General features: G+C 45.3%; 1 protein-coding gene across 1 annotated transcript; it reads left to right on the top strand.

The window, feature by feature from the left end:
• The first annotated feature begins 688 nt into the window (after window positions 1-688).
• LOC120991956 (oocyte zinc finger protein XlCOF6.1-like) lies at window positions 689-15,483 on the top strand. Its single transcript, XM_040420704.1, has 4 exons — window positions 689-728; window positions 806-870; window positions 3,750-3,852; window positions 14,251-15,483. The coding sequence occupies exons 1-4, from the start codon at window positions 695-697 to the stop codon at window positions 15,333-15,335; spliced, it is 1,287 nt and encodes a 428-aa protein (XP_040276638.1). The 5' UTR covers window positions 689-694; the 3' UTR covers window positions 15,336-15,483.
• The last annotated feature ends 1,132 nt before the right edge of the window (window positions 15,484-16,615 follow it).

Below are 16,615 nucleotides of genomic sequence, written 5' to 3'. Positions count from 1 at the left end.
CCACGACTGTAGTAATAACAGGTGATGTGACTGGAGAGCAGAGCGATTCTGATGATGTCACATTACATCATTATCTCTGGTAATAACAGATGATGTGACTGGAGAGGAGAGAGGTTCTGATGATGTCACATTACATCATTATATATGGTAATAACAGATGATATGACTGGAGAGGAGAGAGGTTCTGATGATGTCACATTACATCATTATCTCTGGTAATTACAGATGATGTGACTGGAGAGGAGAGAGGTTCTGATGATGTCACATTACATCGTTATAGTAATACCAGATGATGTGACTGGAGAGGAGAGAGGTTCTGTGCATGTATGTAGTGATATTTATTATTGTCTCCTCATACATAGGATTATACAGTTGTGAAGAAGACATCCAGTGAGCACTTTCAGACCCCTTTGGTTGAATCTTGTGGTAGAACCCTACGCCCCATCGCAGAGCCTCCCCCTCACCCCCTGATACATGAGCAGAAGATCCTAGAGCTAACCTACAAGATGATGGAGCTGCTGACTGGAGAGGTGACATTGCTGGGAAATTCTCCAGTCACAGCACTGGAGGGGTCTGGGTGATGACGGTGTCATTGTGTTGTCAGGTTCCTATAAGGTGTCAGGACGTCACTGTCTATTTCTCCATGGAGGAGTGGGAGTATATAGAAGGACACAAGGATCTGTACAAGGAGGCCATGATGGAGGAGCACCAGCCCCTCACATCACCAGGTAATGGATATGGCTAAGTGCACATCTTCTTGTATTATTTGTATTTGAAGGTTGATTTCATTTAGTGTCTCCTACAGTTATTTTTAGTAAGAGAAGAACCCCAGAGAGTCATCCCAGTCCTCGCCTTCCTCAGGATCATCAGGTATGGAGAGACCGTATCAGAGATATTCCCTGTGATCTGTAGAAGATGATGTCTGTCCATGATGAGTACACATGTGTGGGATGCATCTGATGTGGTCACTGAGCTGCCATCTAAACCCTTCATCCAGCCTCTAGAAGATGTGCACCTTGGCTCTGATAACGACTCCTGGCATGTCGGTTTTGGTTGTCTTGCTGATTAGAGTTTTTCCCGCTATTATGATCAGGTCCTACCCTACAGATTGCTGTCAGTTATGCCCGCCAGTGAACGTTATCAGCACTGTTGACCGTGCAGTAGTAAAAGTCCTCATTACCCTTTATCCTACAATTGTTCTCAGATTCCTACCCTTTGGTGTGTCCTTTTGTTGTCCATATAGAGGCAGGAGGACCACACACAGATTCCCTAGACTAATTCTGCGAGTCCTGAGGGAGTCTTGTAAAGGGTCAGACCTTACCCATGATCTTTGTGGCTTGTGAGTGGTGTAAGTCGCTCCCCACTCAAGGCTGATGAAAGGAATCAGTGGCACATTTGCAGCAGATGTTGGTAGTTCTCAGAAGAGGGTGTGGGCTCAGTGGGTACAAGTGTTTCTCTTTGAGGGCACAGGCTTGGTTAGAGGCGACAGGCTTGGGAAGCACACAGGGGAAGAGTTACTACGCCTGGCTGTATAGACCTGCAGCACAGGGGCTTAGACTGGATGATGAATCTGGTGCAGGGTTAGGCACTTTTGTCTAACTCTATGCCAACTATTGGTTGGCTCACATTCAGACAGAACTTTACGGTAGAGCTGTGGTGCAGTTTTAGCCCAAAATGGTGCATCTTAGGTCATGCCCGCTTTCAACGGAAACCATGCCATTTCCCAAGCTGACTGGACTGTTCCTCCTGGCCTGGTTACCACAGGTCCACTGAACACTCACCAGATGCTAGGAAGTGGAAGTCGTCTTCCCCGATGAACACTTGTATACTGCTGCAGGTGTTACTGCTTCCCCGCCCCTAAGTAAGCCCTGAAGAAGTGAGGAGCTCCACTTACCTCTACTTGCTAGCTAACTACTACGTAGTGTGTGACCGGTCGTCTGTATTCCAGTGGCTGTGACATATCTCAAAACACTCTCATCAGTTTGGTTCCACTAAAAGGTACTCATGGGCAATAATCTGCTACATAGCATGGGGATGCCATAGGGTTAAACCTTACACTGATCTCTGACTCCGCCCAAGGTTGCAGTGTGTATGGCCACTAACCACTTACTGGTCGACATTTTGCAGTGTAATACAGTGCATCTTACAACAGCGCCATATAACATCCCTTGGTTGAACCTGATGGCCATATGTCATTTTTTAGCGGTACTAGCAATGGAAATACACCGATGAGCAAAAGGGTAACAATGTTTAGAACTTCTGACTTTCAGGCCCCATATCTCACCATCCACTATAATGAAGCATACGAGCCGCCTCCACTACCAGAACTGATAGACCTTGTGATGAGCTGACTTGTTGATGCCGATATTTTGCCTGGACGTCCACCTCTTGGCTTTGGAATGGATGGACGGACTTCATTCCATATTCTTCCAACTGTCATGGCGCTCACATGATGCAGTTTGGTGGTTTTCCTGTCCGAGATTCCGCTAGCGATGAGCTGGATGATGCCGTTTCTCTTTTCTTGGGAAATCTTCTTCATAGTGGCTCCTGGATTCGAACCAGTGACCTTTCACTTGGGAATCAACCTAATAAGACACTGAGCTATCAGGGAAGGTGAGGACAGGGTGGAATTTGTAGTCTACAAGAAGAAAGAGATTGTTCCACCACCAGGAGCAGAACAGGAACAATGCAGTAACAGGAGAAGAACCTGCAGAACTAATCATATGCTGAATAGCTACAAGTCCAATGTATGTATGAGATGGCCGAGATGACTGTCTATAGGATGATGGGAGTCTCATGTCCGAAGCTGTAGTGGGTGGTGAGATATGGAGCCTGGAAGTCAAAAGTTCTAAACATTGTTACCCTTTAGCTCGTCAGTGTATATGACATCCGGTATAAAGGTATATGACTCACAAAGGCATCATCCCTGTTTTATAGGCCTCCTGTGATGTCACCACTCCCAGTGTACGTGTCATACATAACATGGACATGCAGGGCTTTTCACTCACATATTACTCAATACCTCCCTGGCGTGTCCTGGCGGCATAAGGAGCATTAATCGGTACGTCAGTTTGGCATACCCTAAATATACATATGAGGTGGTCTATCACTTAGCAGGTACATTACTGGTGTTTGACATGGGCGGTACCGCTACTGTATCAGTGTCAGCGATGAACCGTAGCAGCGGAGCGGTAACTGTAAAGGGGTTTCATTACGGCATTAATTCCATGGTGCTGTACATCGAGAGCGGTCACACATGCCTAATACCTTCTTTACACTAAGCAAACTATCGGCAGACTGGTACAGAGGGGAGAGAGCCTGCCAGAGCTTACAGCTGGCTGTGAACGGCAGCATGCCTATTGGATTCATCCATTTGTATCCCTGTTACACGCTGGCGAAATGAAAGCCGCACATTTGACTTGTTTTGTATCTGCATTGCAGATCATTTCCCGAGCAGGTGCTACATACCACATGGACCACCAATGCCAAAACCCCCCTGCACCTCTGCAGTCGCTGACAGAAACGTTCGAAGCATGGAACGCTCAGGACCTGTAGAGGAGTACGAGGTGTCATGGGGAGGCTCTGTCAGTCGGCCTGTTCACCTCTCTGCCTTCCAAACAGAGCAGCTGGAATGGGAAAAAGGAAGCGTGGTCAGGTCACAGGGCTTATGTGAACGCTCAGGTCAGGGTCAGGATTTTTTTAAAGGTTGACCACAGTGTTCTGTGACTTTTACATAATTTGTTTCACAGGTACTGAAACGGCATAAAGATGAGAACAATATCAGTGCCGCAGAGTCAAATATGAGGCCTGAGGACCAGTGCAAGGAGGACATCCCTACAGGTAACCACCCAGGTGAGTGATAACCACCAGGGTGGATTTGATTTAAATCCTAGTTTTCTACATAAAGACTAATTCTCGCTGGTATAACTTATAATATGCAAGTAGATGAAGGTTTTTAGAATAACAACTTTTCATATTAGTTTGATTCGGTTGATTCTGTATTCATAGGTTTGTAGAAGTTCGGATTAAGGTATTTTTCTAAACTCTGTTCATGTTATAACATTTTTGCTGTGAAGAAGAGGCCTGTGATCTCTGCTGAGTCAAATTCAGTTTTGAGAACTGAAAAAGTAAACCAAGCATCTGTGATAATATCTTGTAGGCAGAGAAACTGCCCAATAATCTTACAAAAACCTCTGGAAGAGCCGGACACTGTGAATGGATTCATGGAATTTATTTACCAAATAAATTACACACATAGAAACCTAGAAACCTAGAATGTGTCGGCAGATAAGAACCATTTGGCCCATCCAGTCTGCCCAATATACTAAATACTATGGATAGCCCCCGGCCCTATCTTATATGAAGGATAGCTTTATGCCTATCCCATGCATGCTTAACCTCCTTCACTGTATTTGCAGCTACCACTTCTGTAGGAAGGCTATTCCATGCATCCACTACTCTCTCAGGAAAGTAATACTTCCTGATATTACTGTTAACCCTTTGCCCCTCTAATTTAACACTATGTCCTCTTGTAGCAGTTTTTCTTCTTGTAAATCTTCTCTCCTCTTTTACCTTGTTGATTCCCTTTATGTATTTAGCAGTTTCTCTCATCTCCCCTCTGTCTCGTCTTTCTTCCAAGCTCTACATGTTAAGGTCCTTTTAATCTTTCCTGGTAAGTTTTATCCTGCAATCCATGGACCAGTTTAGTAGCTCTTCTCTGAACTCTCTCCAAAGTATCAGTATCCTTCTGGAGATATGGTCTCCAGTACTGAGCACAATACTCCAGATGAGGTCTCACTAGTGCTCTGTAGAGCGGCATGAGCGCCCCCCCTCTGTCTACTGGTAATGCCTCTCCCTATACACCCCAGCATTCTGCTAGCATCTCCTGCTGCTCTATGACATGGTCTGCCTACCTTTAAGTCTTCTGAAATAATGACCCCTAAATCCCTTTCCTCAGATACTGAGGTTAGGACTGTATCACTGATTGTATATTCTGCTCTTGGGTTTTACGCCCCAGGTGCATTATCTTGCACTTATCAACATTACATTTTAGTTGCCTCTCATATTCAGTCCAAGGACAGTGCGGCGGTCTCATTCAGTGCGCAGGGGTCTCAGTCTCTCTCAATCCCCTCTGAGGAGGAGGCCATGCAGCTGGGTTTGCTTGCCTCTAATAATAAAGGATTCAGCTCTCAGAGGAGGGTTTGTTTCTGTTGTGGGGGTATAAATCATTTGGCTAATGTTTGCCCCTCTAGGAGATTCATGGAGTTTTCTGAGGGTAATATAAAAACAAAAAGAAAAAAAAAAACCTCTAAAAACTTTCCATTTGTTACTATTGGCAAGGTTGATGCGGAAATTGAAGGTTTGCTGTTTGCTTGTAGTTCTCGTTTTCTCCTACCTGCCAGGGTGGCGCTAGACAGCAAGAACATTGTGAGATTTTTGTAGATAGTGGAGCAGCTGTCAATCTCATTGATAATCAATTAGCAGTAACGCATGGTTTCCAGGTATGCACTTTGGGAAAGGATATACCTGTTTTTGCTATTGATTCCGTTCCACTTTCTCAAAGATCGTTAAAGGGCATAGTTCACAATATCTGTTTGACTGTGAGTGACGCTCATGTTGAGGATATGTTGTGTTTCGTCCTAAGTGGATTACCTACTCCTCTAGTGTTGGGGCTACCTTGGCTCACTAAACATAACCCCACCATTGATTGGCAAGCGAGGCAAATAAATGGTTGGAGTGAGTTTTGCAGAGAGAATTGCCTCATGGCGTCTCTTTCAGAGGTTTCTACCAAGACTGTGCCATCTTTTCTCTCTGAATTTTCGGATGTGTTTTCCGAGAGTGGTGTCCAGGAGTTGCCCCCTTACCGGGAGTACGACTGCCCTATTAATCTCATTCCAGTCGCCAAGCTGCCAAAATCACGTTTATACAATCTCTCCCAACCTGAAAGAGTCGCTATGCGTGCTTATATCTCTGAGAGCCTGAGAAAGGGACACATCCGACCCTCGAAGTCACCTGTTGCCGCAGTTTTTTTTTTTGTTAAGAAAAAAGATGGTTCTTTAAGACCTTGTCTGGATTTCAGGGAGCTGAACCGTATCACAATTCGTGACTCGTATCCACTTCCTCTGATCCCGGACCTGTTTAACCAGATTGTTGGGGCTAAGGTTTTTTCCAAGTTGGATTTAAGAGGGGCATACAACCTGGTCAGGGTCAGGGAAGGGGACGAATGGAAGACGGCCTTCAATACCCCTGAGGGTCATTTCGAGAATTTGGTTATGCCCTTTGGTTTGATGAATGCTCCGGCCGTCTTCCAACATTTTGTGAACAGCATTTTTTATCATTTAATGGGGAAATTTGTACTGGTGTATCTACAGTTGTGGCCAAAAGTTTTGAGAATGACATACATATTGGAAATTGGAAAGTTTTTATAATAGCAATTTGCATATACTCCAGAATGTTATGAAGAGTGATCAGATGAATTGCATAGTCCTTCTTTGCCATGAAAATGAACTTAATCCCAAAAAAACCTTTCCACTGCATTTCATTGCTGTCATTAAAGGACCTGCTGAGATCATTTCAGTAATCGTCTTGTTAATTCAGGTGAGAATGTTGACGAGCACAAGGCTGGAGATCATTATGTCAGGCTGATTGGGTTAAAATGGCAGACTTGACGTGTTAAAAGGAGGGTGATGCTTGAAATCATTGTTCTTCCATTGTTTACCATGGTGACCTGCAAAGAAACGCGTGCAGCCATCATTGCGTTGCATAAAAATGGCTTCACAGGCAAGGATATTGTGGCTACTAAGATTGCACCTCAATCAACAATTTATAGGATCATCAAGAACTTCAAGGAAAGAGGTTCAATTCTTGTTAAGAAGGCTTCAGGGCGTCCAAGAAAGTCCAGCAAGCGCCAGGATCGCCTCCTAAAGAGGATTCAGCTGCGGGATCGGAGTGCCATCAGTGCAGAGCTTGCTCAGGAATGGCAGCAGGCAGGTGTGAGCGCATCTGCACACACAGTGAGGCCAAGACTTTTGGAAGATGGCCTGGTGTCAAGAAGGCCAGCGAAGAAGCCACTTCTCTCCGAAAAAAACATCAGGGACAGATTGATCTTCTGCAGAAAGTATGGTGAATGGACTGCTGAGGACTGGGGCAAAGTCATATTCTCCGATGAAGCCTCTTTCCGATTGTTTGGGGCATCTGGAAAAATGCTTGTCCGGAGAAGAAAAGGTGAGCGCTACCATCAGTCCTGTGTCATGCCAACAGTAAAGCATCCTGAGACCATTCGTGTGTGGGGTTGCTTCTCATCCAAGGGAGTGGGCTCACTCACAATTTTGCCCAAAAACACAGCCATGAATAAAGAATGGTACCAAAACACCCTCCAACAGCAACTTCTTCCAACAATCCAACAACAGTTTGGTGAAGAACAATGCATTTTCCAGCACGATGGAGCACCGTGCCATAAGGCAAAAGTGATAACTAAGTGGCTCGGGGACCAAAACGTTGACATTTTGGGTCCATGGCCTGGAAACTCCCCAGATCTTAATCCCATTGAGAACTTGTGGTCAATCCTCAAGAGGCAGGTGGACAAACAAAAACCCACTAATTCTGACAAACTCCAAGAAGTGATTATGAAAGAATGGGTTGCTATCAGTCAGGAATTGGCCCAGAAGTTGATTGAGAGCATGCCCAGTCGAATTGCAGAGGTCCTGAAAAAGAAGGGCCAACACTGCAAATACTGACTCTTTGCATAAATGTCATGTAATTGTCGATAAAAGCCTTTGAAACGTATGAAGTGCGTGTAATTATATTTCACTACATCACAGAAACAACTGAAACAAAGATCGAAAAGCAGTTTAGCAGCAAACTTTGTGAAAACTAATATTTGTGTCATTCTCAAAACTTTTGGCCATGACTGTAGATGACATTTAGATTTTTTCTCCTGATTTCAAAACTCATAGGGACCATCTACGTCAGGTCTTGCTCATCCTGCGGGAGAATAAATTGTACGCTAAACTGGAAAAATGTGTTTCTGGGTTTTCTTCTCTCCGCTTCTGGTTTTCGCATGGACCCTGAGAAGGTCCGCGCTGTGCTTGATTGGGAGCTTCCTGAGAATCAGAAGGCGCTGATGCGGTTTTTGGGTTTTGCCAATTATTACAGAAAGTTAATTTTGAATTATTCCTCTGTTGTTAAGCCACTCACTGATATGACTAAAAAGGGGGTGGATTTTTCCTCGTGGTCGGTAGATGCGCTTAAAGCCTTTTCTAGTATCAAAGAGAGTTTTGCTTCCACTCCCATTTTGGTACAACCTGATGTCTCTCTACCTTTTATTGTTGAGGTGGATGCTTCTGAGGTGGGTGTCGGTGCGGCATTATCTCGGGGTCCCTCTCCTGCCAAATGGCGACCGTGTGCCTTTTTCTCAAGGAAACTCTCCTGCAGAGAGAAATTACGATGTGGGAGATAGGGAGTTGTTGGCCATCAAATTAGCTTTTGAGGAATGGCGCCATTGGTTAGAGGGAGCCAGACACCCTATTACCGTGTTTACAGACCATAAGAATCTGGCCTACTTGGAATCGGCCAAGCTTCTGAACCCGAGACAGGCCAGATGGTCTTTGTTCTTTTCTAGGTTTAATTTTGTTTTTACGTTCCGCCCTGGGGTTAAAAATGTGAAGGCGGATGCCTTGTCACGTTGTTTTCCGGGAGGGGGGAACTTTGAAGACCCGGGTCCCATTTTGGCTGAAGGGGTGGTCGTCTCTGCTCTTTATCCTGATTTGGAGGCAGAGGTTCAGGCAGCCCAGGCAGAGGCTCCTGATCTTTGTCCTCCTGGGAGGTTGTTTGTGCCTCTCTCTTTACAACACAAGGTTTTTAAGGAGCACCACGATACTGTCCTTGCTGGGCACCCGGGCAGTAGAGCCACAGTGGATCTCATTGCTCGGAGATTCTGGTGGCCGGCTCTTTGTAAGACGGTTGAGGGTTTTGTGGCAGCTTGTGAGACCTGCGCTCGTGCCAAGGTCCCTCATTCACGGCCATCGGGTTCTCTCCTCCCGTTACCCATTCCTTCCCGTCCTTGGACGCATCTGTCCATGGACTTCATCACGGACCTGCCTCGTTCCTCAGGGAAGACTGTGATGCTGGTGGTAGTGGACTGTTTTAGCAAAATGGCGCATTTCATTCCCTTTCCTGGGTTACCCAATGCTAAGACGTTGGCGCAAGCGTTTGTTGATCACATTGTTAACATGCATGGCATTCCTTCAGACATCATTTCTGATAGGGGCACGCAATTTGTTTCCAGATTCTGGAAGGCCTTCTGTTCTCGCTTGGGGATTCAGTTATCGTTTTCTTCTGCTTTTCACCTGCAGTCGAATGGCCAGACCGAACGCGTCAATCAGAATCTGGAGACATATCTGCGCTGTTTTGTGGCGGAGAATCAGGAGGATTGGTATTCTTTTTTGTCCCTTGCTGAGTTTGCTTTAAATAAGTCACCATTTTTTGGTGCATATGGGTTTCATCCGCAGTTTGGGACATTCTCTGGAGAGGGGTCTTCTGGTTTACCTGATGAGGAGAGATTTTCCTCGTCTTTGTCATTTATTTGGCAAAAGATTCAGGGTAATCTGAAAAGTATGAGTGAGAGATATAAGCATGTGGCGGATAAGAGACGTGTGCCTGGTCCGGACCTGAATGTGGGTGATCTGGTGTGGTTGTCTACAAAGAATATCAAACTGAAGGTTCCATCCTGGAAGTTGGGTCCTAAGTTTATTGGGCCTTACAAGATCTTGTCCGTCATCAATCCCGTTGCCTTCCGTCTTGATCTTCCTCAGACTTGGAAGATCCATAATGTTTTTCACAGGTCCCTATTAAAACCTTATGTCCAACCCATTGTACCCTCCTCTTTGCCTCCTCCGATTTTTGTTGATGGCAATCTTGAATTTCAGGTCTCTAGGATTGTGGATTCTCGCATTATCCGCGGTTCTCTCCAGTACCTCGTTCATTGGGAGGGTTATGGTCCTGAGGAGAGGATGTGGGTCCCAGTGGCGGACATTAAGGCCACTCGTCTTATCAGGGCTTTCCATAGGTCTCATCCTGAGAAGGTGGGCTCTGAGTGTCTGGAGTCCACCCGTAGAGGGAGGGGTACTGTCACCGCTAGTTCTGTGAGAAAGTCTGGCAGACGTTCTTCTCTACCTCTTGCATGACGTTCTTTGTTTTGGTTTCACTTTGTCATCTCCTTTCCTTCTCCCAGGTGTCACCTATTTAGACTAATTGTCTTCCTTTATATTCCCTCCCATACTGCCTCACTTTGCGGTTTATACTACTTCCTGGATGAGGTGTTTGCTAAGATAAGTATTTTTCTTTATTTGTGTTTCCTTGCTGGCTTGATTCTAGGTGACCCTGACTCCGTCCGTATTAAGTGCAGGTGGTCGTGTCCCCTCACTATTATAGGGTCTTCAGGTGTCACACAGTCTTAGGTACGTGGGCATGCAATCGTCTACCATTTAGACCCTTGCATGGGGATAGCAGTCAGGAAGAGCTCTTAGGGTTTTATAGGGCTCACCCATATGCTCCTTAGTTTGGGATCAAGCCAGTTGGATGTTTATTTATAAGTTCCAGCTATCTGCAACATCATCCGTGAAACACTGCTGCTTGATGTTTCATCCCTGGTCGGGATGTGCGGGTACTTACCTCCACTTGGACTGTGAATGTTATCTGATGCCAAGTATGGGCCCTAGTAATAAAGCCTTTCAACCAATACTTCTGGCCCCTGGTTAGTTTATTACCAATAGAATGTTTGTCACAGAGGACATCTTGAGATGCTGACAGATATGCATTCCTTAATAACTGATCTTTACTCATTTAACATGTATGAGTGGAGTATCGGAGCATTTCTTGCTCCGATGCTCTCCCCTGTCCTACGCTGCATCGTATTGGGCTTCACTATTGGTCTGCTAGACTGAGGCTTCTGCCTAGCATTGATCCCGGTGACATCACCAGCACAAATAGGCCGTCCATAGCACTGCCCTAAGCTGTTTTATAGCCTAGGGAAGCGCTATAAGACCCCCCATTTGTGCCAGGATCACTGCTAGGCAGAATCCTCTGCCTAGAATAGTGAGGAAGTAAACCGCACAGACCTTGGGGAGCATTGGAGCAAGAAATGCTTCACTCATACATGGTAAATGAGTGAAGATGAGGTTATGTCCAGGTTCAACTCCGAAACCGGAGAACCCCTTTAAGGAGCACAGATGGGGTTATGAACAGGCACTTTTACCTGTTACAGTTCACGGTGGGCTGCACATACACTTTAGAGGGCGCCCATTAGAAAAATGGACAACTTGTGGCACAAACACTTGAATCTTCCAGAACTCCGTTTCTGCAGTCTGGACTGGTCAATGCTATCTTCACACTGACCGCGGTGATTTCACACAAACAGACACAATATTCAACGCTCAACCTTTATTTTTACAGGGGGAGAGGCACTCCTACTTCTTGTTTCTTAGAGCCCCTCCATAGTCAACCCTTATCACAACTGCTGTTCAGTGAACTGCTTTAGTTCCCTTTCACACGAGCGAGTTTTCCGCACAGGTGCAATGCGTGACGTGAAAGCATAGCACCCGCACTGAATCCTGACCCATTCATTTCAACGGGTCTGTGTACATGAGCGTTGTTTTTCACGCATCAGTTCTGCATTGCGTGAAAAACGCAGCATGTTCTATATTCTACGTTTTTCACGCAGCCCTGGCCCTATAGAAGTGAATGGGGCTTCAGTGAAAAACGCATTGCATCCGCAAGCGAGTGCGGATGCAATGCATTTTTCACTGATGGTTGCTAGGAGATGTTGTTTGTAAACCTTCAGTTTTTTATCACGTGCATGAAAAACGCATCAAAACGCATTGCACCCGCGCAGGAAAAACTGAACAACTGAACGCAATTGCAGAGAAAACTGACTGAACTTGCTTGCAAAATGGTGCGAGTTTCACTGAACGCACCCTAAATGCATCCGGACCGAGTCCGTCACCCTCGTGTGAAAGAGGCCTTACAGGAACAGCTCCTTCAGGCATTAGAGGCCTCACAGCAACCGACATTCTGATGCCCACTGATCACTAGTCCACCCACACATCCCCTATTATCTCCAGATAACTTTCCCTAGGGTTGAAGACTGTAGTAACAAAAATCACATTGGCTCCCCAAAGACTGAGTTTTCTCACAGACCTCCCCCCATGACTCTTCCAAGGATTGACATTGACAGTACACTCAACCCACATGTCTTTATCAACAAAACACCACAAGCTGTCCCTTCTGATGACTGAAGATCCTCCAAACCCACTAATCTAAAGCATTGTCCTTTACTGTCTACTCCCTGATCTTCCCCAGGCCTCTCTAGACGATACCACAGTAGTACCTCTCTCTAATGGGTCACCAAAAGAATCGTAGGAGATCCACTGCATGACATTTTCACTGGCTTCTTATAACTCCTCTCCCACCCTTCAGCCTACAAACTCTAAAGACTCGCACAAGTCCACTGGCCCCCATCCGCAAATACCCACATGATAGACAAGTCCAGGGCTAAAAGTTACATAACCCAACAACAGGTTCCTCAGGTCACCCACATGGTCTAACCACACCCTTCCCCTTTGGTGCCCAAAACCAAGCCCTGCATTGTGGTGCAGAGCTTCAGCACCAGAATTCACACTGGTTCATAAGTATCAAGCCTTTACTAGAACCATATTGATTTTGGGACCTCCTATTAACTGACAGTCAGAACCCATTACTGAGGTCGGCTGCTAGGAAAGCACATAGTGCTGCATTTGATAACCTGCCATTCCATGTCACCTCAGTCATTTAGGTGCACACACTATAACAATATACACAGCAGCTTATACATCATGACACAAACACGTTCTGAGGCAGGGCCCCTTCTTTGGAAACTGCTCAATTTTCCTGGCCTAGTTCATTCTCTCCTCAGTAACAGAAGGCCTCTGCCACACGTGGTCTCAGCCACACACTAACAGACTTCCTGCTAACAGCCTTTTACAGGCTGTTAGTAGGAAGTCAGCAGAGAAACAGTCACCAGAGAAACGCGTCGAGCCACTTGTAGACTGCTGTCCCTGAAACATGGAGGGGAGAGCCTTGTAGTCTAACAGTAGACACAGCTAGGTAGCCTTACTTGGTCCCAGTGGGGAATACAGACTGTGGCCAGTGATCGGACTACTGATCATGAGGGGTGGATGGAGCTTCTCACACCACAATAAGTCCATCCTCCCTAGGGCTCCGGTCACGAGTCTGCCCTATCTGGTGATAATTTATTGAACCCTGGGTTTGGCCAGCTACGTACGCTCCAGTGTAGTGGGTGCCACCCAGGTGAATGTATTTGTGTTGTTATGTATTGAGAACTTCCACCCGTTCTTTTTCAAATAATTTAATAAAAGTTACTTTTTAGCGACCACCACTTACACAGTTAAGAGTAGAGATTCATATGAATACAATTTTTAGGCCCCTTTCACACGGGCGAGTATTCCGCGAGGATGCAATGCGTGATGTGAACACATTGCACCCGCACTGAATCCGGACCCATTCATTTCTATGGGGCTGTGCACATGAGCTGTGATTTTCACGCATCACTTGTGCGATGCGTGAAAATCGCAGCAAGCTCTATATTGTGCGTTTTTCACGCAACGCAGGCCCCATAGAAGTGAATTGGGCTGCGTGAAAATCGCAAGCATCCGCGAGCAAGTGCGGATACGGTGCTATTTTCACGCACGGTTGCTAGGAGACAATCGGGATGGAGACCAGATCATTATTATTTTCCCTTATAACATGGTTATAAGGGAAAATAATAGCATTCTGAATACAGAACGCTTACTACAATAGCGCTGGAGGGGTTAAAAATAAATAAATAATTGAACTCACCTAAGGGCTGTTTTCACACGAGTAAGTCCATTGCGGGAATCACGCTCCGTGTGTGAGTGTGATCCTCTACTCTGGACTTGCAGGAGCACGGCATTATCATTTCTCACGCGAGTGCAAAACGCATTACAATGTTTTGCACTCGCGCGGAAAAATCGTGCATGTTCCCGCAACGTACCCGCACCTTTTCCCGCAACGCCCGTCTGAAAGAGGCCTTACTGAATCCTCTTCAGTTAGTCTGCTCATCTCCTCCTGCCGATCCCCCTAAAAGTCCCCTTTAATTGCTGCATACAGTGTAATTTTATCTAGAAATGCTATAAAATATTGGTACAATTTTTAAGTTTGTATTATTCTTGACAGATGAGTGTTCCAGGAGCACGGAGAGACACCTGATGCCTTCAGACATAAAAGCAGATGATTGTGGTGTCACACAAGATACATGTGAAGAACGTGTTATTATCCCAGATAGACCCTCAGTCCTTCACAGTCATAACATATCATCTGATCCTATTAAATGGGTCCTACTGTCCGATTCGTCACAGAATGAGAAGCAGAGACGTGCTGGACATCAAATAAGTCACCTGGTGGAGAAGCTGTATTTATGTTCAGAATGTGACAAATGTTTTACTTCAAAGTCACATCTTGTTATACATCAGAGAATTCACACAGGAGGGAAAAGATTTTTATGTTCAGAATGTGGGAAATGTGTTAATCTGAACTCCACTCTTGCTGAAGATGAGAGAATTGTCATAAGAGTGAAACGATTTCCATGTTCAGTATGTGGCAAATGTTTTACGTCAAAATCACAGCTTGTTAAACATGAGAGAACTCACACAGGAGAGAAGCCATTCTCATGTTCAGAATGTAAAAAATGTTTTTCTCTGAAATCACATCTTGTTATACATCAGAGACTTCACACAGGAGAGAGACCATATTCATGTCCAGAATGTGGGAAAGGCTTCACTCTTAAATTATCTCTTGTTGAACATCAGAGAATTCACATGGGAGAGAGGCCATTTTCATGTTCAGAATGTGGCAAATGTTTTACTCGGAAATCAGATCGTGCTAAACATCAGAGAATTCACACAGGAGAGAAGCCGTATTCCTGTTCAGAATGTGGGAAATGTTTTACTCGGAAATCAGATCTTGTAAACCATCAGAGAATTCACACAGGGGAGAGGCCATTTTTATGTTCAGAATGTGGGAATTGTTTTACTGTGAAATCAGCTCTTCTTAAACATCAGAGACTTCACACGGGAGAAAAGCCATTTTCATGTTCAGAATGTGGGAAATATTTTGCTCTCAAATCAAGTCTTTTTAAACATCTGAGAGTTCACACAGGGGAGAAGCCGTATTCATGTTCAGAATGTGACAAATGTTGTACCTCAAAATCAGATCTTGTTAAACATCAGAGAATTCACACACAGAGAAGCCATTTTCAGTGACCATACCTCCTGGTGCGAGTTCAGTTTCCACATAAGGCTACTTTCACACTGGCGTTTCTGGGTCTGCTTGTGAGATCCGTTTCAGGGCTCTCACAAGCGGCCCAAAACGGATCAGTTCAGCCCCAATGCATTTTGAATGGATAAGGATCCATTCAGAATGCATCAGTTTGGCTGCGTTTGGTCTCCGTTGCGTTTATTAGACAGTCACTAAAACGCAGCTTGCAGCGTTTTGGTGACCGTCTGACTATGCGGAGCCTAACGGATCCGTCTAGACTTACAATGTAAGTCAATGGGGACAGATCCGTTTTCACTGACACAATATGGTGCAATTGAAAACAGATCCGTCCCCCATTGACTTTCAATGTAAGTCAAGACAGATCTGTTTTGACTTAAACTTTTTTTTTTATGAATAATGCAAACGAATCCGTTATTAACGGATACAAGCGTTTGCATTATTGGTGCGGATCCGTCTGTGCAGATACAAGACGGATCCGCACAAAACGCGAGTGTGAAAGTAGCCTAAGGCTGCTTTCACATATGCGTCAAAGAAATCTCTGACAGGATAGCTTGCCGGAGCTCTCCAGATCTAGCATAGCCATATAGTGCCCACTGGACTCGATTGACTATAATGGAATGCAGCGGGGATACCGACCCTCCCCAGCATATCAGCAGGATCTAGCCGTACAAAAATTGCCGTCTGAATCCCAACATATACAGTATTCCGGGCAGCTGCCGGATCCGCTCTGCATCCCATTATAGTTAGTTGGGTCCAGAATTCATGATGGGCATCTCTGCTAGAACAGCCTTGCAGATTTCTTTGACGCAAGTGTGATACTACCCTAAGCGCGTTTCTGGGCTCGTATTGTTTCCTGCTCCACATTCTGTTATAGATGACTGGTGATAGAGCGGAGGAGAGGTAGCCTGTGCAGGAGAAGCAGCAGCTGATGATCTCGTCTTCCTCCTCAACAGCACTGTGTGGAGGTGGCCTGCCAACTAGAGTGATGACTCGGAGGAGGACAGTTTTCGATTGCTTGCCACTTCACTTTTTCCACGTACGCAGGTGATGCCACCTTATGTTCGACAGCCATATTGCCTAAATTTGTGCCTGAAATGCTGCCTGGGTGGAGCTTAATATTTACATTTGTAATTAACACCTTCTTAACCTGATTTTGTGTATATGAAAAATAAATTGAGGCAAAATATCATCTTCTTTAATGAATATTTACTGGAGGCTCAGTTATAGTTGGGATCATTCCCTTACATCCCACACGCCAGGCTTG

This window comes from Bufo bufo, chromosome 2, assembly GCF_905171765.1.
Source record: "Bufo bufo chromosome 2, aBufBuf1.1, whole genome shotgun sequence".
Lineage (NCBI taxonomy): Eukaryota > Metazoa > Chordata > Amphibia > Anura > Bufonidae > Bufo > Bufo bufo.
Note: the sequence above shows the minus strand (reverse complement) of the source record. Positions and strands in the feature narration are given on the sequence as shown.